Raw genomic sequence first — 24,723 nt, 5'->3', positions numbered from 1 at the left:
TGAGTTACGCGCGAAGAACCGTTTCCATTCATTATCATATGGGGGCATGCGCTTTACCTGAGGCACTTTAGCCGCTTGACCGCCACCTTAACGTATTACAAGTCCATATATAGTGGTTATGAGGTCAAAAGGAATAAAAGCTCTATTCTTGAATATGCCACATTGTTTCTTTCACTGCGTGATTTACTATAGTTACAGGAAAATTTGTTCATTTTTGGGTATACCAACTACTATTATCACAGCAAAACCCCCGGACAGGGGCCTTAAGAAGAAAGCCCTGCAGACTACTGACCAAACTGCAGGGAGTGGGAGCATGAAACAGAGTTCAACTCCCACAAAAGAGTGAAAGGACTGCCAGGCAACAGGCTAAATAGATGTAAAAATGTCCAGGCATTGTGGCGCCACAGACAAACAGAGTTGCTCTAGCAGATGGCAGTATGCTAGGCCACGAGAAATGCCACTCCTGGTGGTTGTCCTCAAAGCAATATCCTGCAAGACAGGATGACTAGCAGCAGACCACAAACCCTAGCTAACAGATCCAATATCTCTTCCACTGTCCTTGACTGTTTATCTGCTGCTAAGGCTTCAGTTGCCAACATTCACTCTGCAACTTTCAAGAACCATGCTCGCCACAACTTACGTTCTGCTCACATTGAATATTGGAAATCAAAACTGGAACCATTAAATGTTCAAAATAAATTTTTAGATATTGTAACTCTGGAGCAAGCTTTCCCTCTGTGGAAGAGATTGATGTATGGCCTCCCTGATAAACAGCTGTCCTTCCTGCTACGTGCTGGTTGTGACACTCTACCAACCCCTATGAACCTGGCCAGATGGAATATCATTACTGATCCTAGATGTGCTCTTTGTCAAGCTCCTCAACCCACAACAAACCATATTTTGACTGGCTGTCCTGCTGCTCTAGATCAAGGCAGGTATACTTGGAGACATGATTCAGTTTTACAGGTCCTTGTTCATGGGCTTCAACAGCACTTACCTAAAACATTCAAACTTTACGCTGACCTTCCAGGTTATCTAGCTAGTTCCAGCCTCCCTAGTACCATCCCAACCAATCTTTCCTCCACCCTCAGCAGGCCTGACTTGGTATTGGTTTCTAATGATTCCATTTGTTTGTTCGAATTGACAGTACCAACTAATACACAGCAACATCTTCTTGCTGCTAGAGCTAGAAAGGAAGATCGATATAGCTCCTTGCAATATGACCTCCAACTTTCTGGATTAACTGTCAATCTTGTTCCCATTGAAATTGGTTGTTTAGGCCACTTTTTGTCAGAAACAATTTCTCAAATGGCTACTGCTTGTGAAGTGCCAAAGAAAACCGTAAGATCCTTGTTTGAGCAGGCAGCTCGCATTGCTGTGTCCTGTTCTTACAGAATTTTTAATTCTAGAGCCTCCCCAGACTGGGATCTTTTAGACCACCTTAGGTAAACTTTAAGTATTACATATAGATATATAGATTTTTTTTTTTGGTGTATTGTAATTTAATTAGTTAATGTAAGTCTTGCCAGGGCTCCTGTACTGATCCATCAGCACATGGTACCCCTGTGTCTATAGGCCCCTGTATGCTTGTAATGTATATTTTGTCTTTATCATTAAGACGTTTATTCCCTTTATTCCCCTAGGCACAGCTGGTTAATACTATATCCCTTGATAAACACAAAATTCAACCTATAATGCCTATACATAGCTACCCAGTGCATGCAGTACCTAATTTTTTTATAAGATCATCTAGCTAATTGAGATAATGTTTCTTACAAGGTTGGTATATAGCACATGTACTAAATTAAGTGTCTATATAGAAGAAGAAGCATGTAAAATGTCCCTTGTTTTTTGCACCTTGTCAATAAGACACACAATCAATATACTATTAGTTTAAGGTGGCGGTCAAGCGGCTAAAGTGCCTCAGGTAAAGCGCACGCCCTCCAATATAATAATGAGTGGAAATCGATTCTTCGCATGTAACTCAACAACTCGGTTTGAAAGGTAAGTGAACGAAAAAGCGGTTGTCTTGTGTGCTGAGAAACACAGTTAGTTACGGTGGCTTATATAAATAATACTTCTATAATGGGTAGTACATCTCGAAGGCAAAAGCGAACAAAGCAACGAGTTATTACAGCTAACAGGAACGCTATAAATGCGAGGTGAAGTAAAACGAAGTGTTGCACAAGCGAAGCTCCAGGTGAGACTCTTCCGTTGCGTATCACACAGTCATGCTAGAATTTCTTTTAAATAAGGTGTATTTTAAAATAATTATAATTCAATTTCTTACATACACTTTAAATATATTTCAAAATATTCATTCTTGTAGTAACAAGTGCCACTCCTACCGAAGACCACAGCTCACACAGTCAGTATCCACCAACTAGCTCTGAATACATTACCAAAAGCACAATTTCAGAGGTGCCTGTAGGTCAACCACCAACTTCAAGTACATCACCTGGCTGGTAGTAGAATTATCAACCTGAAAAAGTTACATGATGCCATTCATACCATCACACAACACACCCTCTCCTGTCAATCTCCAGTCGAACTCATCATAGAAGTATATAGGAGAGGACTTGGTAGTACATTGCTTGCCAGGTGCAACAAGTGTAACAAGGAAATTGTGTTCAAGACCTGCAACAAAGTAGAGTTACAAACACCAGAAGGGACTATCAGATCTACTTACGAAGCTAATGCAGCTGCTGTGATGGGACAGATGTCAGTAGGTGGTGGTCATAGTAACCTTGAGGAGGTTATGTGTACCATTGGAGTTCTTTCAATATCCAAGCCAACATTCATCGACATCGAGAGGCTCTTGGGATCAGCTTTTGAGGACTACTTGAATGAACTCATGTTGGAAGCTGGAAGAGAAAAGAGAGAATTAGCAATACAAAACAATCAATACCATCACGACGTACCAGCTATTACTGTAATAGTTGATGGAGGATGGTCCAAAAGGTCCCACGGGCATTCCTACAATGCGAATTCTGGAGTAGGAGTCATATTTGGTGCTGCTACCAAAAAGCTTCTGTACATAGGTATAAAAAACAAGTATTGTGCAGTATGCTCTATAGCACACAAGAAACATACCAAACCACCTGATCACAAACGTTTTAAAAACTGGTCAGGATCATCTACATCTATGAAATCAGATATTATTGCCACAGGATTTAGACAATCTGAGAGTATGCACGGTCTTCAATATACAGAAGTAATTGGAGATGGAGACAGTTCCGTTCTTCACACCATACAAACAACAGTTAAGTCATATGGCAGAGATGTTGAGAAGGTGGAGTGTGCAAATCACGCCGTTAATTACTTTCGGGGCCGACTAGAGCAGTTAGCAAAGGACTTTCCATCTTTCTGTGGACGAGGTCATCTAACCAAATCTGTCATTATGAAAATCACACATGGTGCAAGGTGTGCTATTCGGAACCACTCTAAAACCAACAACATCACAAAGCTACGAAATGATCTTCGAGCAGGTCCAAAGCACTATTTAGGATACCACAAAGATTGTGATCCATCTTGGTGCTCAGAAGCTGCAAAAGAAACACCAGTCAGTGTTAATCTGCATGACTTGCCACCTAACCTTCTCTTTGAGATAGATCGAGCTGGTGACCGTCTGGTAAACAAAGCAGCTCAGCTCATCAGCAACAGCACAACCAACTTGAGTGAATGCTACATGTCGATCAGAGCAAAGATGGATGGTGGAAAGCAAGTTAACAGGATTCAGTCAGGATCATTCCAGCATCGTTGCATGACAGCAGGATTGTCCATGACTTTAGGTCCAGGGTGGATTGAGACCACTTGGAAGCGCCTGTTTGGATCCTACTCAACTATCACTGAGACATTTTCAAACCGTCGTAAACGTAAACATGAGCGTGACACCCACAGAAAGTCTTCAGATGCATACAAGAAAGCCAGAATTGAAAAGCGATACCATCTCACACCAGCTATTACTGATAAAGATTATGGGCCAGAAGCAATCACTCCAACCAACTCCAGTCAAGACGAGCTGCGGCTTATCTGCAATGAATACCTAACATCTTTACAAGTCACAGTGGAACAGGCTGCTGAACTCACGAGAGAAACTGTGGACCAAGATCCATCCCTCAACAGTCCATGGCAGCAGCTCAGAAGACCACACCTGACTGCATCTGCATTTGGCACTGTAATAAAACGTCGTAAAAACTTTGAAAAACTAGTAGAAACCATCTTGTACAAACCACAGCCAGGTACAATTCCAGCACTAGAATGGGGACGATCACATGAAAACACCAAGGCAATGGTATGTGACTCACATGACCAAGCAGTTTGGTCCATCATACCAAGTCAGTAGAACTGGTATCCATGTAAGTACAACGCATCCGTGGTTGGCTGCTTCTCCTGATGGTGTTGTTGAAGATCCTACCCAGGCTGAAGGAAGACGATTCGGTCTATTAGAAATAAAATGTCCATATTCTGGGAGAACAATGACGCCTGAAGTTGCATGCCAGGAAGTTAACCGGTTTTGTAGTTCTTTAACAGATGGTCAAGTCATGCTAAAGAAAACACACAACTACTATTACCAAGTGCAAGGCCAATTAGAAATTACACAGTTACCCTGGTGTGACTTTCTTATCTGGACACCACAAGGAACATCTGTACAGCAAATTGAATGCGATGAAAAACTCTGGACAACGGTGTATCCCAAGCTAAGATCCTTCTACAGAGAATATCTACTTCCAGAGATAGCTGATCCAGTGTTTAGTAGTTGCCAACCATTTCGGCGCCTTGAGTCACCTTGAACAGTATAATACATAAATTATATTTTTGTACACAACCTTAACAACGAATATTTATTATATTATTACTGTACAAAATCATACTTACATATACTGTAACTCATACCTGATTTATTGGCAAACATCACATAAATCTTGAGAATAATTTCCAGATGCGTTGACATGAGATGCATTGTCAGACAAATTTTCTTATTAATGCTAGCTAAATACCTAGATAGAATTAGCATGTATACTTCCAGTTGCAGCAAGACACAACTAACACGTTTCAGTGGTGTATCTATCGCCTGTAATAATAACAGTGAAGTAGTAGTACACCGACATTGTCCAGCTTCCAGAGACAACAAATAGAAGAGCCGGCATTAACCACGCTTTATCTCATGATCAAAGGTAAGAGTTGCTCGTCAAGTAAATCAGGCCATTAAATGGTCCACCGTTTCGAGTCGTAAACATCATCGTTAATCACTGAACACGAGGTTGCGAATTTAATAGAAACGTGTGTTGGTGATGCAGTATACTACGTAATTCCGCGCAATGTATTCTTGAAACTTCTTCGATTTTCCAATCAACGTTGTTGCCAAAGCAATTGTCAGAATCGGTTATAAAGTTTTTATTGTGAAAGATCGAAGGTATGTGAATGTGCACGCGTATCGTCGTAGTGATCCGAACTTATGAGTGCAGTGTTTTTCGGTCCAAGTTTCCGAGCTCTCCTTTCGCTTCCACCTTTAGCTGATTCACAATCAAACTCTTAATACGCAGAAACATACACACCATGAAAAGAAAGTCAGTACTAGGATATGGACCCCGTAATGGTTGGCGTGATGGAATAAAGTTGCGCCATTCATCCTACTATAAAATTGTTCTTGAACCTTCGCCATTTGTGATGTGCTACAACAACAGTGCAGAACAGCCCATTTTCTTAGTGCTTATTTCGGTAGCGAAACTAAATTTGATAATAACTTGGAAATCACAGGATATTTGAAATTTAATTAATTGAGTGGGCGGACACTTGACCGCCACCTTAATGGCAGAACCTATAATTAGACCAGTACAAGCATATAGCTGCAACATGCATGGTTCTGTATAAAACAAATAGTGTTCTCAGCCTGGCAGTAAACAAAATGACTGAACATACACTCTCTTTTCATATATAATATTATCTTGATCGACACACAGAAATATTATTGTTGTTTGGTACATGTATTATGACACTGATATTCTAATGATTTTGTGTCCACCTGTATCCAATTAAAACTAGTAACTTTTTGCTATACACTTTTGACTCAAAGAAACAATACACTGACATCGGATATCGTTGTGCATACATGGTACTACAGAACTTTGTACATTGAAAATGCTAACTTTAATAAAATCCCTTGTATATCCTAAAATTGTTGTCTCAGTGGATGGTGCATGCAACGTTTTGTGCCATTTGATAAGGAAACTATTAGTTAGTTGGAGGAAGAGCTATAGTGAGGTATTGGACTGGATCAGAGTGTGATTGTCATTAAGTTGCTATTTAGTTGTTTATTGCAGTGACTGGTCTGATGTGAATTACACTGTATATACAGAGGGATTATAATAATTCTATGTCCACCTGTAACCAACTAAAATTTTAATAACTTGTGTCGATAAAGAATTGATACACATCAGGATTATCCTGATACTACAGAAATGTGTGCATTGGAATGTAAACCTCTAATAAAACCATGCAGTTATTTTGTTTAAGAAAACAATTTGTTCAGTGCTGGAATCCTGAACCATGGCAATTAGAGTATCTTGATCAATGGTAGCAAGAGTTCATAAAATAGTAGGGGGGGAGAGTGTCTAACGCTCAATATACCGCGTACAATCCCACAGAGATAAGTATCACCAGTAAACTATCGTATACTCTCGGATTCAATTAACACGTGATCACGAATGACAGGACTGTTGATGAGTGATGATGGCCTTTGTGTAACAAGGACTTCGCCGACAGCAAAGTGATATTGCTATTGTGTATTGGTAACAGGAGATGTCTCGTGATTCTTCCACCTATCGAAATGGCGCGTTTAAGAGGATAGCACGTGGTAGCGACCCGGATCCCTTATGGCAGATACTCCTAAGCCGCGGAGTGACGGTCTTGACGATTTACAGTGCAACAGCAAAAGACGTCGTATATTCGTGGGGCAGGCCAGTTCAGATTCATCTGTTGCGCATTTGAGATTTCCAGTACTGGTAAGTATCGGCCATCATTACGTATATTGTTTATATGATTCCATTTGTTGTATCATGAATGCACCTTTGTAGTAGTGTTAAAGCACTGTGTTTGCCATCCCATTCAGGAATCGGCTCAAGATCAACAAATCGGTCCATCGTATACAGAACCAGTTCTTCATTCAGCAACAGCAGCACAAATTAACCAGCAAGGCATTCAACTGACAGCAGCTGGGGTTAATCAGCAAGCCATTCAACCAGCAATAACAGCTGTAGTTAGCCAGCAAGTCATTCAGCCAACAACAACAGCTGTAGTTAATGTTAGCCAGGGAGTCATTCAGTCAGCCATCTCAGAACAAGCCATAGCAGACAAGCTAACCAAGCTTCAATCAGCGATTCCGTTAGCAACAACTATGTTTCGTCAACCACATATCCTCCAGTCTGCTATTCAACTAACAGCAGCTGCGGTTAATCAGCTTTCATTGATTCAGCCTACTAATAGACTATCTGCCACAATTAACCAGCCTGTAGTGCCCCCTCCATTTATTCTGCCAACCCAGTCGACTCTTCAATCAGCAGCAACCAAGTTACAGTTCATTACTCAACCAACACCCGTGACAGTTACGCAGTCAGCAACTACCCATCCAGCTGCCCAATCGATGGTACCATTGTCTCACCAAGCTCCTCGCCAACATTCAGTTAATCAGACAGCAATGGTTCAGTCATACATTCCAACAATGCCAACAGTAGCTGATCGATCAGGAATGCTCCACCCAGCAACTCACCTAATAACCACAGTGGTTACCCAACAAGCATATCAACCAACAACTGTTAGCAAGCCGACAATGGCTAATCACACAACAACAACAGTGGTTAACCAGCCAACAGTGGTTAACCAGCCAACAGTGGTTCAGTCAGTAGCTCCAGCGAATGCATTAACATTGCAAAATGCTGTTAATAAAGGAAGCACAAGATATCCTGATCTTTCCTTTACAAAGACAATCTAATCCAAAACAGCCAAGCTGTAAAAAAAGTGTGCGGCCCTCAGAAAGGCTATGGTGAAAAAAGATGTGAAATCCAAGGTGGCGGCCAAGAAATGGCTGTGATGGTAGGTTAATGGTAAAAATTTTAATAATGACAATTCTGGTAAATTTTGTGAAGCGGCACAAAAATTCACCTGAATTGTCGTTATTAAAATTTTTACCATTAACCTACCATCACAGCCATTTCTTGGCCGCCACCTTGGATTTCACATCTTTTTTCACCATAGCCTTTCTGAGGGCCGCACACTTTTTTTACAGCTTGGCTGTTTTGGATTAGATTTCATTTCTTTTTGTATTTGTATACCCCAAAGCTGGCCTATGGCCAGCTTTGGGACTTTTTTAACCTATGTTTTTTTTCTTTACTACAGGAAGAAGTAAAGATGAAGTAGATATACTTTAAATATTTTATCAGTAAATGTACAAATTATATATATAATACATATGTGACCGGATTTGTAAAAAGGGGCCTTCCACACACATCCAATTTGCCAACTTTGACAATTGATAGCTTCAGATTGGAAAGAGCTATTGCCTTGAAATTTGGGCAGTGGTGATTTCTTTGCAGCTGAACTCTCCACATGATGGTTTCTTTGTAGCTGAACTCTCTACAAGGCAATTTCTTCTAGCTGATCTCTCTACAGGGAGATTTGTTTGTAGCTGAACTATCTACAAGGTAACTTCTTCTAGCTGATCTCTCTACAGGGTGATTTGTTCGTAGCTGAATTCTGTACAGGTGATTTGTTTGCAGCTGAGCTCTTTACAAAATGGTTTCTTTGTAGCTGAACTCTCTACAAAGTAACTTCTTCTAACTGATCTTTCTACAGGGTGATTTGTTTGTAGCTGAACTATCTACAATGTAATTTCTTCTAGCTGATCTCTCTACAGGGTGATTTGTTTGTAGCTGAATTCTGTACAGGTGATTTGTTTGCAGCTGAGCTCTTTACAAAATGGTTTCTTTGTAGCTGAACTCTCTACAAAGTAACTTCTTCTAACTGATCTTTCTACAGGGTGATTTGTTTGTAGCTGAACTATCTACAAGGTAATTTCTTCTAGCTGATCTCTCTACAGGGTGATTTGTTTGTAGCTGAATTCTGTACAGGTGATTTGTTTGCAGCTGAGCTCTTTACAGAATGGTTTCTTTGTAGCTGAACTCTCTAAAAGGTAACTTCTTCTAACTGATCTTTCTACAGGGCAATTTGTTTGTGGCAGAATTTTATACATGGTGATTTCTTTGCAGCTGAACTCTCTACATGATGGTTTCTTTGTAGCTGAACTCTCTACAAAGTAATTTCTTCTAGCTGATCTCTCTACAGGGTGATTTGTTTGTAGTTGAATTCTGTACAGGTGATTTGTTTGCAGCTGAGCTCTTTACAGAATAGTTTCTTTGTAGCTGAACTCTCTACAAGGTAACTTTTCTAGCTGATGTCTCTACAAGGTGGCTAGTTTGTAGCTGAACTCTCTACATGGTGGTTTCTTTGTAACTGAACTTTCTACAAGGTGACTTTTTCTAGCTGATTTTTCAATAGGGTGATTTGTTTGTAGCTTCACTCTCTACAAGGTAACTTCTTCTAGCTGATCTCTCTACAGGGAGATTTGTTTGTAGCTGAACTCTCTACAGGTGATTTGTTTGAAGCTGCACTTTCTAAATGATGGTTTCTTTGTAGCTGAACTCTCTACAAGTTAACTTCTTCTAGCTGATCTCTCTACAGGGTGATTTGTTTGTAGCTGAATTCTGTACAGGTGATTTGTTTGCAGCTGAGCTCTTTACAGAATGGTTTCTTTGTAGCTGAACTCTCTACAAGGTAACTTTTCTAGCTGATGTCTCTACAAGGTGGCTAGTTTGTAGCTGAACTCTCTACATGGTGGTTTCTTTGTAACTGAACTTTCTACAAGGTGACTTCTTCTAGCTGATTTTTCAATAGGGTGATTTGTTTGTAGCTTCACTCTCTACAAGGTAACTTCTTCTAGCTGATCTCTCTACAGGGAGATTTGTTTGTAGCTGAACTCTCTACAGGTGATTTGTTTGAAGCTGAACTTTCTAAATGATGGTTTCTTTGTAGCTGAACTCTCTACAAGTTAACTTCTTCTAGCTGATCTCTCTACAGGGTGATTTGTTTGCAGCTGAGCTCTTTACAGAATGGTTTCTTTGTAACTGAACTTTCTACAAGGTGACTTCTACAAGCTGATTTTTCAATAGGGTGATTTGTTTGTAGCTTCACTCTCTACAAGGTAATTTCTTCTAGCTGATCTCTCTACAGGGTGATTTGTTTGTAGCTGAATTCTGTACAGGTGATTTGTTTGCAGCTGAGCTCTTTACAGAATGGTTTCTTTGTAGCTGAACTCTCTAAAAGGTAACTTCTTCTAACTGATCTTTCTACAGGGCAATTTGTTTGTGGCAGAATTTTCTACAGGGTGATTTCTTTGCAGCTGAACTCTCTACATGGTGGTTTCTTTGTAGCTGAACTCTCTACAAGGTAACTTCTTCTAGCTGATCTCTCTACAGGGTGATTTGTTTGTAGCTGAACGATCTACAAGGTAACTTCTTCTAGCTGATCTCTCTACAGGGTGGTTTCTTTGTAGCTGAACTCTCTAAAAGGTAACTTCATCTAACTGATCTTTCTACAGGGCAATTTGTTTGTGGCTGTATTTTCTACAGGGTGATTTGTTTGCAGCTGAACTCTCTACATGGTGGTTTCTTTGTAGCTGAACTCTCTACAAAGTAATTTCTTCTAGTTGATCTCTCTACAGGGTGATTTGTTTGTAGCTGAATTCTGTACAGGTGATTTGTTTGCAGCTGAGCTCTTTACAGAATGGTTTCTATGTATCTGAACTCTTTACAAGGTAACTTCTTCTAGCTGATGTCTCTACAGGGTCACTAGTTTGTAAATGAATTCTCTACATGGTGGTTTCTTTGTAACTGAACTCTCTACGAGGTAACTTCTTCTAGCTGATCTTTCTATAGGGTGACTTGTTTGTAAACGAATTCTCTACATGGTGGTTTCTTTGTATCTGAACTCTCTACATTGTGGTTTCTTTGTAGCTGAACTCTACAAGGTGATTTCTTCTAGCTGAATTATCTCTTTCTATAGTTGCATGAATTCCCTACAAGATAACTTCTTCTAGCTGATTTCTCTACAGGGTGAATTGTTTGTGGCTGATCTCTCTACAGGTTGGCTTGTTTGTAGCTGATCTCTATACAGGTTACTTGTTTCTAGCTGATCTCTTGAATTCTCTTCGGGTGACTGCTCTATTAGGATGACTGCTCTATTAGGATGACTGCTCTATTAGAGTATCTCGATCTCGCACTTGCTACACTAAGTTGGATTTCGTGTTATAACTCCGTGGTTTTAAGTCTGATTCTTCTACACCATTGAAGAGCCTTTCTAAGATGATAACTCCATCTGTACAGCGATTTTCAAAGCATTACCCCAAGCGGTTTACCTGGTAGGCGTGGCAAGCAGTCGTTTTTTATTAGCTAATCTCGATTGCGTAATTGTTACACACTGTTGGTTTTTTCGTTGTATCTTCCTGGTTTTTAGCTCGATTTCTTTCAAACCACAAAAGGTTTGAGGTTCAATAGTTAACCTATTCACCCACCGATTTTCAGCTTCTTCCCATACGCGGTTTACCCTGTAGGCGTGACAACATATTGGTGTTAATTTTCGTGAATAATCGCTCATAACTCTTTGCCTGTTTATCGTATTCCAGCCAAAGTTGGTACCGAGATGCGCCTTTATATCCCCCTTCTGTGTGCCAAATTTCAAGGCAATCGGATATGGCGTGCGAGTTTTATAGCAGTTTTTGTAAGTGTGCGACAAGAAAAAGAAAAATAAGAAGAAAAAAAAAACGAAGAAACTGAGCCAATTTTTGAAGTCGCATATCTCGGAAACGCGCGAAGCGATTTCGCTCAAATTTGGAATGTGGAGTGCTGCAGTTGGGGGGCATATCCACAGCAAAAATCGTCTTGTTTCATCAAGGAAGCACAGAGCTACGGAGGTGCGAAAATTGCGTTTTCTTTTTTCCTGTCAATATACTCACGGGTGTTACGCGCCGGCTTCTTGGGCCGCACGACACACTACCGTGTGTCTTGATTTGTGGGAAGGGTGAAGCACTGGATATCACACAAAGATTTTTGTATCAGTTACCAGGAACTGTCTATATGTCAGTAGCAAGAATTCTGTTTATCCCATCAGAGCTTCACTTTACCTGATATTCAAGTATTGTTTGTTTCAATTAAGAGTGGTACAGTAAACAATATTTGTGAGTTTTTGAGGTGTGTGATATTATTGCTAAGAAAAGTGATTACAAATTCTGCCCTGGGCTTGATAAGAAAATGTGTTTTGATGAATATCATGCTGTTATTCATTACCACATCAAAGGAGTTCACCTGTGGGACAAACCATTCGATCGAATTGATTCTGACAGTTGTCTGCTGTGGCATCAACTTGCTAAGAACATCAGCAAGGAAGAGAAATTAAAGTTTGCAGTGTTGTGCAAGCAATGTAAACGCCTTCTGGCTCTGTTAGCATACCAAAAGTGAAGATCTGATGTAAGTCCAGCAAGACGGACTGCCAGGCAGCAGCCATCATCATCATTCAAGTTGAAGTACCTCTCACCAGCTAGTGCTGCTAAGAGAAGAAAAGCTGCACAGGTGGAAAGGTCAGCTGATAAAGCAAAGTTAGCCAGGCTTGCTGATACAGAGCTATTGCTAGATGACGAACAATCTAATGAGCTAAGTGAAATTATGTCACAGATTGAGGAAACTAATGTGGATGAGTTGCAGAAAGCATTTAAGGAAGCAGATAGCTTCTCAGTTGGAGATTCTGTGCGTGCCACATGGGAGTCAGACAAAAATAATGCCCGAGAGAAGTTTTTAAAGGATCAAAAGTGTAACAGTGAGTTAAGGTTACGGGTTACCCATTAAATAATTTTGTAGGCGCTTTGCTTATAGTTCTGTTTTAACCGTTTTGTACGGAAGAACACACTAAAATAACATGGTATATTAACGTACAAGAAATACCAAAAGCGGCGATACACTCAACAAGGGATGCGCTTGTACAGAAATGCAGGCACTAAACAGCGAAACTGTTGAGTTGCTATTCATCAAAAACCAGGTTTCAAGGGAAGCCAGACCATGATATTCAGCATTAATAAGCTATTACTTAGTGATTTCTAGGTCCTCACGAACGAATTGAGTTGTTATCCAATTATTCATTTACTTCGCACTGTACCTTTCCTCATACTGAAGCCTTTTCTTCATCAATTTGACCTCAATCTCCGTAGTTCTCTTGGTCGTATTTTGCAAGGTAGCCTCTCTGACTCAGCATGGTGCCAAGCTTCCTTACCCTTTAGTTTTGGTGGTTTAGGTTTACGTGAATCTGTTCAATCTGCACCAGCTGCCTTTTTAGGTTCATGTAACAGTGTACGAGGCTTGGCTTCCTCCCTTCTTTCTGTTGATGTCAACCAGCTCATTTTTCCTGATGAGGAGGCTGCTGTCACACTTTTTTCTAGAATTTCTGGTAATCCTTCAATCCTCCCATCTTCTAAGCAAGACCTACAGGCTATAATTGACCAAAGCATCTTTGATAACCTGTATGCTACTCTCAGTATTAGGGATCAGGCACGTTTAACTGCTCTAGCACATCCTTCTGGTACAAGCAGTGGCTGGCTTAAAGCTATCCCTAAAGCCTGTCTTGGTTTGGCCATCCCTGGTCCAGAATTTGTTATAGGTTTACGTTTGTGGCTTGGTGTAACCTTGTTTCCTCTTTCTCCATTGTGCACTTGCCTCTCTTCTATAGACAGCTTTGGCGACCATCTGTTAGGTTGCTCTCATGGTCCTATGAGAATCCGTCGTCATGATACCCTTGTTAACATCATTTATAATGCCCTTTCTCAAGACAATCCTGGTGTCCTTAAGGAACAGAGGGCTTCATATGATGATGGCCTGCGGCCTGGTGATATCTTTCATCCTGATTTTCAACACGGACATTCTGCTTACTTCGACGTCTCTGTACGCAGCACTATTCAGCCTGCTTTCATTTCCTCTTCTGCTGCATGTGCTGGGGTAGCTGCTGCAGCTGGAGAGTTGGCCAAGGATGAGAAGCATTTGGCAGCTGTGGAGAAGGCTGGTTCTGAGTTTGTTCCTTTGGTAGTGGAGTGCTTTGGAGTGTGGACCCCTTTTGCCCTGAGAATGTTAAGAATTATTGCTGACCGTACCACCCCTAGAAGTGGTGTTCCTACCAAGCTTGCAAGAAAGAATTTATTACAACAACTTTCTGTTGCACTGTGGCAAAGCAATGCTAAAATGATTTTAAGATATTGGGCTGTTCAGGACAATGATGATGATAGCAACCCCCTTTTTCCTTGATTGATTGTATTCCTAGTAGTAGTATATAGTAGCAGTACTAGTAGTAGTTTGGCTGTGTAGTTGTATGTGTAGTTGTAACTAAATGTTAGGGTGATTGTACTGTTAAAAAAAAAAAAATTGTAACAGCACAGTAGTGCACTCGCGGTATTTCCGTAGCAGAACTAATCGCCATTATCCTTGAAAGATACGATAACTAACCAGCCTCTAGTCAGTTTTCCCACAAAGTCTCCACGACAGGACCTAGATAATATAACCACCCATTGACACTGCCATAAAAAATTAGTGCTAATTGGCTGACAGCTGCTATTTTTGATGAATAATAACCACATTAAGCAGTAGCGCTTAACGCCACATTGCGGGGACTTAATTTTACGCTTGACTACCTTCTGCAGTAAATTATTAACACTCACTTTGTATGATTCCTCCGCTATTATCACGTGGCTATACAACGCTTTAAAGTTAACAACCTTCTCATTAACACCTGCTCGAGTTTCGTGCCAATATTGCACCAACCATTATCGCGCATCGAAAAATAATAACCTATTATTAAGCGCCTAACCCGTAACCTTAATATAATTACACTAAATCTCTATAATCTGACACTTACTTGTCATGTTGGTAAAGGAAGATCATCTTATATTAACAGATTATAGAGATTTTCTGTTAGATAATAAGTTTTCTGATGAATAGCTTCAAGTAATATACTTTATGATTTTACATCCTGTAGAGACTGGAAGTCGTAATAACCATTGGAGCTTGGTTACTATCAGAATTGGTACGTTGTTATGCAGTAGGCAATGTTGACAGATTTTTTTTTTTATCAAATCCTTAGCTTTGACAAATTGAATGTTTCTAAACAACTGAAACACTCACTTAATGTTTGATAATTGTAAAACTTGTAAATCCATACCTATTCATAATTATTTTGTCAACATTTTCTTATTAAAATTTTCTACTATAAATATTGTAATTCTATTTTGCAGCACTTGCTGTGTTTGTCCGAAGCCCTGCAGCATATGAAGCTCTAAAAAGCTTTAATATCTTGCAACTTCCTTCCCGTATTACACTGCAGGCATACACAGGGGCTTTCCTGCATGAAGCTGGGGTTGCAGTGGAGTCAATTGGCAAGCAAGTAGAAGCGTACAGAATATTGCAGCAATCCTGTGAAGCTGAGCATAAGCCAAGGCCGAAGAATGTAGGGGTGCTAATTTTTGATGAAATAAAAGTTGTGTCGTCTCTTATGTGGAACTCACGGAGCCATAGAATAATTGGACTAGCGATGACTGTGGAAGCACAGGCATCCTTGCATGATGTTTTCCAGCTGTTTGATGGTGATCACAGAGTAAAGCAAACCAACTACATTCTACAATTCCTATGGAGAGACCTTACCTCCTCATATGGCATTGTGGGGCCATTTTATACTAGTGAAGAAACGATGACAGCTAAGTTTATTTGCTCTTGTGTGTTAGAGAGCATTAGACTTTTTCATGTATGTTATAACAGAAGTTTTGAATAATTTAGCATTTTTCTAACATGTGTAGGTTCACGACATCAAAACTCTTATCCTAGTGTGTGATGGTGCAGCTCCTAATCTGGCAGCATTAAAGGCTACCCATGACTGTTATGGAATGTATGGTACTTGCAATGGCCCAGATCCATATGCAGTGAAACCATGGTTTGTGAACCCGTGTGATCCACTAAGCTTTGTTTATTGGCTTATATGTCCCAGTCACCAGGTAAACTAACATAACAAGTACAAGAAAAAATTTGGAATTTTCAACTAGAGTAGGGACCACAGCACATCGATAAAAAGTACTGAAACAAGTTGGAGTAGTCCATGATATTAAATCACTGTAAAACAATAAGAAGTGTTATATCCCTACTGTGCATTTCCGTTATGGTATCTTGAGCACAGTAGGGATATAACACTTCTTATTGTTTTACAGTGATTTAATATCATGGACTACTCCAACTTGTTTCAGTACTTTTTATCGATGCGCTATGGTCCCTACTCTAGTTGAAAATTCCAAATTTTTTCGTGTACTTGTTCGCTAACTTTTTTTGTAAATAATTTTATTATGACTGGTGAACCCACGCATACCACATCTGAAAAGGCACCGCGCGCCCCAGCGATATCAATTATTGTGTGAAAAGTGAGGTATCCATTACGCTTCGTTGTCAGCCCGTTACACAGCATTTCGAATCAAGAACAGGTTGAAAACACCTCTGCATATCAAAGTAGCCACGATGAAAAATACGTACGATTTCTGTTTCAAAGGAAAGCCATCACGTGCTCACACCAAATTAGCACCTCAGCAAAGATGAATGAGACACAAAGGAGGACACTGGTAAGTCCATGAAGAATGCATTGTACATACTCCAGTATGCCAAAAGGCACCTGTCGGGCTGAAGCGATGTCAAACAGTGAAAAAATCAAGCCTGTAGCTTTAGTCATTATCAAGTTACGCTTGTCTGAAGGCATCAGTCAGTCAGTTACTCAGTCAGTAGAAAATTCCGTTGCAACTTGTTGAAAGCATTTCGGGTCGATCTGAAAGCTTGTTTGGGCTTAGTTTTACCTCACCAATACTGCCTCATCGTCATAAGGGAAAATTGAGGCTGATTTTGGGTGATATTATTTTGTGGGCCACGCCTACTCCTTTGTGGTCCCTACTATACAGTTACTATCGTACTGTATGATTATTATATCAAAAGTTTTTGGTATTTATCTATAGTGGTATTATAAACTCTTGATCAAGTCATGCTGTTGATTTGATTTTTTTTTGTATAGTTGAAAAACATGATAAATGCTTTGTTCTCATCACAAGAAAGGGGATCGAGGGAATTTACCTCTGCTGATGGGACCAAGTTTGGGTGGAAAGCGATACTGGATTTGTATTCTAGGGAGTGCCAAAGAAGAGACAAGGGTTGTGCACGCATGGTGCCAAAGCTTAAAGAGGCTCACGTCCTTCGTGATGCCTGGACAAAACTAAATGTCTTACCCGCTAAGATCATGCAGGTACATATAAAATAATTTAAGTCAGCATGCATTGTTGATGTATTTAATTGTAGCAAGAACTGGTACTATCAGAGCTGTACCAATACATTAATCAAGATCCTGTGCCTGAGGATGCTGCTAGTGTTAAGCTTACATTAGAGTACCTTGAGGCATGCAATAAATTATTTGAGAAGGGTTTCCTGAGTCACAAGAAGGTGTGTGACTTAAGCAGTGAAGTACTTCAGTCAATTTCTTCTGGGTTTTCATACTTTGTAAAGTGGCACAAAGTTCTGTTACGAGAAGGTTTGAATGTTAATGCATGGTTTTGATTTGCCTTTAAATGTATCTATACATTATAGGTACTTTAGAAGCACAAGACCGGAGATTCCTCAGTTGGCAAAGTAAGTATTATGCATGCATAGTGTTGTGCTTTTTATCATACTTTTTTATAATTATGTAGCATTTGATCTTCTCAGGGTGTGCACTTACAGTTTCCAAGCTTTTGTGAAAAAGTTTCCTAGAAGAATTTCCAGAACATTAATTTTTATTAGTCCCTTACGACTTTCAGGAAGTGCGGTTGAAACACTATTCAGCCAGTTCAAACACACAGCAGGAGGCAAGCTCAGTTCAACTAACTATTCTACTGCAAGAGCAGCACATTTGGTAAAGCACACTGTGACATACCACCACAGCTCAGTTAAGTATAGAGATGTTCCCCTACACTTATCCAATTGCACATTAGACTACAACAAGTTTGATACTGAAATTTGATTGGCTGAAAACGTGGTCTCTAAATCTCGTAGAGCCACGGTCATGTCCAATAGAGACCACGCTCTGAGGCGATACGAAACACGATAATTACGCGCCTGTAACATTGGCAACGCATGGGCATTTAAATGGCTAGTAACAGCCGTACTGAATTAGAGGGAGGTGTAATGGGCTTGTTTGTACTAATCAACACTACATTACTTGCTTACAAGCAGCTGTCGAGGCACAACAACAGCAACAATGAGTTGTAGTCCACTCGCTGAGTCCAGTACTTCGATACATAGCACGCGCCTGTAACATTGGCAACGCATGGGCGTTTAAACGGGTAGCAACAGCCATGCTGAGGTCCTAGTCTCGCGTGGCCAGACCGCTTTTTTCCCCACCCAATATACGAAAAAAAGCGGTCTGGCCACGCGAGACTACTGAGGTCCCGCCATGTCGGGAGGTGTAGAGGGCTTGTTTCTAGCAATTAGCCATACATTTCCTATTTACAAGCAGCTGTCAACTCAAGGTACAATAACGAGTTGTAGTCTAAATAAGTTAGACGTCAAGAACCACTGGGTTCTACGGGATTTAGAAAACCCTCAGGCCCTTAGTAGCGCCCTCGCTGCGCTCAGGCGCTACAGCCCAGGGCCTTCGAGTTTTCTAAATCCCGTAGAACCCTGGTTCTTGACGTCTAACTATTATTTAGAACAGAAGAAATATGGATGTAAACAATAGTCAAATCATTTCATAATGTAAATATTGTTAGTACGTATCACTGTTTAGTTTTAAGGTTAACATGGTGTGTCAATAACGAATCGCGTAGGTTCTGCCCTGCTAATGAAGCACTTCCCTTTTGAGCAGATATGATGTCTTCTTGTCTGTCAGCTTGAATAGCTATGTGACATTGTCGAAGTAATTCATCATATACACAACTGCAAAATACCATTAGGAACTTCTTGGATTCAGATGATAGAAGAGAATGCAGAGAACAAAATTTATTCCACTTTGACCGAACAGCCGCTACTTCAATAGCCAAAGGGTCTGATGGATGCAGACCAACCTGTGAAAGCTGACAGTTCTTATCAACTAATAAGTAGCTGCTGCAGTATCTATGCCACCTTATCTGAAACTGCAGGTATCTCTCCTTCAAAGTCGAACACTCCTCGTAAAGTCTTATAAATGCCTTCTGCAAGTGTTCTGACAAAAACTTTAGCTGGTTGGGAATAACAGATGTACAAAACTGTTTTAGTTCAGAGTTGTAGCTTGGCAATAGTTTTTGCACGTTTAGAGACACAGTGGTAACTACTTCAGGCTTTAATGAACCAAGGCGATCTGTTATTCGCAACTTCTTTATTATTATTATTATTTATTACAGGTAATTTATAAGGCTAAACAGCCTTTTACACCTGATCAACAGGTAAAAAAAGTACAAGTAGACTAATTACATACATTTATACATAGTGTTAGATGAATATTGGTCAATCAATTTCTTAAAATCATCAACTGATGCTGCACATGCTACTTCTTGGGGGTAAATTATTCCATGGTTCAACAACTCTTCTTGTAAAAAAATATTTCCTGGCATCTGTTCTTGAAAAATATTTAAATAGCTTAAATGTATGACCTCTGGTATGGGTAATGGGTGAAAAAGTAAAAAAATCAGAATGGTCTATATCATACTTATCATGTAGCATATTGTAGACAGCAATTATGTCACCTCTATAACGTCTATAATGTAATGATGGCAAGTTAAGTACTTTCAATCGTTCCTCGTAGTCAAGATTTCTTATAGATTTGATCATTCTAGTTGCTTTCCGTTGGATTTTTTCTAATTTTTTGATGTCTGTTTTATAGTGAGGTCCCCAAACCAAGTTACCATATTCTAAAATAGGACGTACTATTGATTTGTATAAACATGTAAATGAATCTACAGAAATATCCGAAAAGGTCTGTTTAATAAGGCCAAGAAGTCTATTAGCCTTATTAACCACTGCCGAACACTGACTATGAAACTTGAGATTGCAATCAATCAACACCCCCAAATCCTTTTCCTCATTTACCTTAACAATATCCATCCCATCCATCTTATAACAATATCTTGGATTAAACTGACCTATATGTAGTATTTTACATTTAGAAATGTTGAAAGGCAACTGCCACATTACTGACCATTCAATGCAAGCATTAATATCATCTTGCAGGGAGGATATTGGGTTAGCACGACTAATGCTGGAATATATTTTTGTGTCATCTGCAAATAAAAGAACTTTATTCCTTAATAATGATGGCAGATCATTGATGAAAATTGCAAAGAAGAGAGGACCCAAGACTGATCCTTGAGGTATTCCACTTATTACATCACTCCAACCAGACATTGAACCATTCACAGAAACTTTGTCTGCGTCCTTTCAAAAAGTCTTGTATCCAATTAAACAGATCACCTCTAAAACCATATGCATAAATCTTTTTGAGCAACCTTTCATGAGGAACAGAGTCAAAAGCCTTCTTAAAGTCAAGGTACAAAACATCTACTGAATTACCACTGTCCAAAGTCTCTGTCCAATCATCAAATGCACACAGTAACTGTGTCATACAAGACTTGCGAGGGAGGAATCCGTGTTGACATGGTGACATCAAATTGTTGTTAAACAAATGCTCTAACATTCCCTCACGAATAATAGATTTGAAAACTTTGGAAACAACAGATGTTAAACTTACAGGACGGTAATTACAGGGTGAAGATTTGTTTCCTTTCTTGAAAATTGGGATAATAGTTGCTACTTTCCAGTCTGGGGGTAGTCTACCCTCGCTTAATGACTTCTTAAAAATTATAGACAGAGGTATGCTTATTTCAGCAGCAGCTTCCTTCAACACTCTGGGGGGAGCTCATCAGGTCCAGTAGCTTTGCTAGAATTTAAATCACACAACTTTTCTTTTACAATGCCTACATCAATTGCTATGCCATCGAGACTAGTTACAAAGTCACGGTCTTGAAACTCAGGGATGTTATCCATGGATTCTCTGGTAAATGTGCCGGTAAAAAACTTGTTCAACATTTCCGCTTTACCTTCATCAGTTGCTGCTTCAGTATCATTAAGTGACTCATCAACCAGGGTAGGAATGGAGGGTTTAACTCTGACCTTAGAATTTACATATCGCCAAAAAGCTTTAGGGTTGGTCTTCACTTCCTTAGCAATTCTCATCTCGAACTTAGATCTCAAGTCACGTGTAAGGCGTCTAAGCGAATTTCTTACTTCAGTAAACCTAAGATGATCCAAATGATTGCCAGTTCTACGGAACCTTTTCCATAATGTTTCCTTCTTATGTTTAAGATCAATTACTTTATGATTAGTATGTGGTAATTTTCTACATTGGGGTTTATGGTACCTTGGGATAGAGCATTCCATAGCAGACTTAAAACGTTGCATAAAAAAATTCCAAGACTGGCATACATTTAGATCCTGTAATTCCGTCAACCAGGCAGTTTCGTTAAGGAGGCTTTTAAGCTTCATATAATCCCCTTTGTTAAAATTGTAAGATAGTACATCACTGGACTGGTTGATAGTTATTGGAGAACATGAAAGAGAAATATTCAAACACAAATGATCACTCAACCCCAGTCCAGAAGAATATTTGATGGATTTTACTATGTTCTCTTCATTGGTAAGTACTAGGTCTAGTACATGGGGGGATGAACCTGGTCTGAAACGTGTTGGCTCATTAACATGCTGAAATAAAACACATTCTTGTACTGTATCATAGAATTCCTGCTCATACGAATTGCCAGAAAAAGTATCATCACTCCAATCAATGCCAGGCAAATTAAAGTCACCAGCTATCAATAAATATGGTGGTCTTGACTCTAAAACCTCCTTAAATACACAACACAATTTGGATATGCTAACATTGGGATCAGTAGATGGTGAACGATAAATAGTACCAATTAGTAAATAGCTGTAGTTTAATAACTCTATTTTAACCCACAACTGCTCTTGAAATTCAGTAGTAAATGATACCTCCTTAGAATTGAGTGAATCAGTAATATAAATGATTATTCCTCTAGGGCTGTTTTGTAAAGATGCATCAGGATCAAAATTAGTATAGGAAGTGTAGTTGGGAATTTGAAGTCTAGGAGATAGGATTGGGGCCTTTAATGCTTTAGGTATGACTTCAACTAACAGTATGATATCAGGTTTATCTAAATCAATAGTTGAATTTAGCTCATCAAATTTATTTAATAATTGATCACAATTAGTATAAAGTACTTTTAGGTTTCTTGACGCATTGAAGGAACTATCATGAAGTCATTTTTGAGTGCCGCCCACCAAACGTGGTGGACGTGGCACTATCCTTCCAAACTTAATGTACAAGTCTTTTTCTCCTGATGCTTTCCTGGCTCTCAACTCTTCACGCAGTTGTTTGCTTTGCTCACGTTCTTTTAGTGTTAAGTCAGGTGAAACATACACATTACTCCACTTAGAGCTAGCACGAAGCTTGGTAGCATTTCTAAGTATTTCTCTTTTAGCAGCTAGGTCCCCAATTTCTACTCTCAATAGGCGGGGCTTGTTGGCTTTAGGTGCCCCCAGCCTAGTTGGCTTTGATGCAACATTCTCAGGCACTCCAAATTCAGAAGTTAACAAGCTGGAAACTTGTTGAAGATCATTAGTTAAGCGTTGAGTATCAGGACAATCTGAAGGCTCAGGGAGATTATGGATAATGAGATTCTTTTTGCGCCTTTCCCTGTCCACATACTCATCAACTGCTGCAACAACACTTCGGTGAGCTGGAATCGGAGCCGGAGCTGAGCCGGATGGAACATCAGAAGCATCCATAGCTTCCACAGTAGGTATAGACGTCTGAATAGCTTGTTGAAATTGTTTTGTTTTCTCTGTTAGGACTTCGATAAACTGGCCCATGGCTTTGTCCAGTGATTTATGAATGGCAGAATCAATAACCTCGCCAATGGAGCCACTGCCAGTGGACTTACTAATGATACCCATTACAGAGCCATCACAGCCAGTACAAAACCAGTGGAGGCTCTTGATACCAGAGATACCATTCTCCTTTTTATTTAGTACCTTTCGTTTTCGACCTGTAGTAGAGGACAAGCTGGAGGCTGATTCAGATGGTTGTGGTTGAACTGTATTAGAGGCAGCGTTTGGTCGTGTACTTTTTCGTTTCCCTTCCCCTCGTACCGAGTTTACTTCAGCTTGCTCATCGCCTTTCCCATCATGAGCCTGAAGCGGTCCTTCTTTACCATCCAGTGACTTCTCGCCGGGGAGCTCAGTTGAGTCTTCTCCGCAACCACTAGGCCTGTCTACAGGATTCCGGTCAATCAGTCGTCTTCTCTTCGGACGTGAAGCCTGATTTTCAAGCACAGGTTCTTCACCAAATATTACTGTATTCGGGCGCCACATTATCGATACGAGCACTTTTATTTTAGGCGCGCGTATAGTACGCGCCGCTTGCTACAAACCAGGGTATCACTCTTTTCACCCTATTTCATAACCCTACAGAACTAGTCTGGATGCTTTTGAGCTTAATATTACGTAAGGATTATGAAAGGTGTGAAAAGAGTAAAACCCCTCTACAAACCAGCCTCGATCTGGCTGCCCTAGTATCAACACTAGAAGGTGTAAAATCACTGTGCGTTTGACTAGTACTGTGTGGATTACTGCCTCATTTCTCCCCCCCTACTATATTATGAACTCTTGATGGTAGCCTAGGAAGATTGTCGGCCACATTCTTTGGTGTCTTTATTAAAAGCTAGAGGCAGTAAGCCACACAGTACTAGTAGCTATTAAGTTGTATAAATAAATTGAGAAAAATTCATACAATCTTTCTTGTATACATTTTGCAATGAAAAATAGCAATTAAGGCAACAGTGTAACCACTCAGATCTTTGAAATTAATAAGTTTTTGATATTACATTAGTAAACTTAGTAGTTACTGTACTAGATGAAAGTTAATTTCAATAAGCTTTCAAGCACATATGCAATGCTAATGTAAATACCTCAATTATCTAAACACCACTCTAGCGTGCATTCTACCAGAGTAACTGAACAGGATCTGTGTATAATTATATCCATTTTACAAATTTAAAGTTTTGTCCAACAGTATGCATATGTAGGAAGGAAGGTGCTCAGATCCGCTGTATGCCGTATAGTGGGAAATTTTTGAGGGATGAAACTTTTGCGAAACCATGTAAAATGTGATGTTTGCATTTTTTTAATTCATGAAAGTCTAGGAAACAGTTTTGGTAACATAATAGCTTTGTGTATAAACCTAAAGCATTTCACAGTTATATTTTCATGAAGCTATCATTACTTGCAAAAGTTTCGTCCCTCAAAATTTCCGGCTATACAGTAATCATCCAATGACACACTTGTTCATATACACATACAGTGGACCCGTTATCCAAACCACAGTGGTCTCAGGCAATGTAATGGTAAAAGTGTTCGGATAAGTGAATTGCTCAGATACTTGAAACCCATACATAGAGTTATCTGTTGAAATACTTTAATATATAGATTGAATAGTAGGGCTGAAATGAATATTACAAATATTCAAAGTTGTAGTAGT

General features: G+C 39.7%; 1 protein-coding gene and 1 long non-coding RNA gene across 3 annotated transcripts; one reads left to right on the top strand and one right to left on the bottom strand.

Moving 5' to 3' along the window:
- Positions 1 to 2,296: 2,296 nt before the first annotated feature.
- On the bottom strand, positions 2,297 to 4,684 carry LOC136266627 (uncharacterized). Of its 2 annotated transcripts, XR_010706197.1 has the most exons (9): positions 4,609 to 4,684; positions 4,308 to 4,547; positions 4,090 to 4,255; positions 3,596 to 4,032; positions 3,094 to 3,545; positions 2,922 to 3,031; positions 2,690 to 2,864; positions 2,527 to 2,637; positions 2,297 to 2,482 (listed from the first exon to the last, which is right to left on the bottom strand). It is a non-coding gene; the product is annotated as an uncharacterized lncRNA (long non-coding RNA). The 2 variants fall into 2 exon arrangements; XR_010706196.1 differs by having other exon boundaries at positions 2,297 to 2,637.
- Positions 4,685 to 15,048: 10,364 nt separating this feature from the next.
- On the top strand, positions 15,049 to 18,487 carry LOC136266612 (uncharacterized). Its single transcript, XM_066061611.1, has 7 exons — positions 15,049 to 15,168; positions 15,377 to 15,882; positions 15,935 to 16,129; positions 17,182 to 17,409; positions 17,463 to 17,691; positions 17,748 to 17,789; positions 17,849 to 18,487. Exons 1-7 carry the CDS (start codon positions 15,102 to 15,104, stop codon positions 18,157 to 18,159), a joined length of 1,578 nt encoding a protein of 525 aa, XP_065917683.1. The 5' UTR covers positions 15,049 to 15,101; the 3' UTR covers positions 18,160 to 18,487.
- The last annotated feature ends 6,236 nt before the right edge of the window (positions 18,488 to 24,723 follow it).

This window comes from Dysidea avara, chromosome 9 (assembly GCF_963678975.1).
Source record: "Dysidea avara chromosome 9, odDysAvar1.4, whole genome shotgun sequence".
Taxonomy (NCBI): Eukaryota; Metazoa; Porifera; class Demospongiae; order Dictyoceratida; family Dysideidae; genus Dysidea; species Dysidea avara.
Note: the sequence above shows the minus strand (reverse complement) of the source record. Positions and strands in the feature narration are given on the sequence as shown.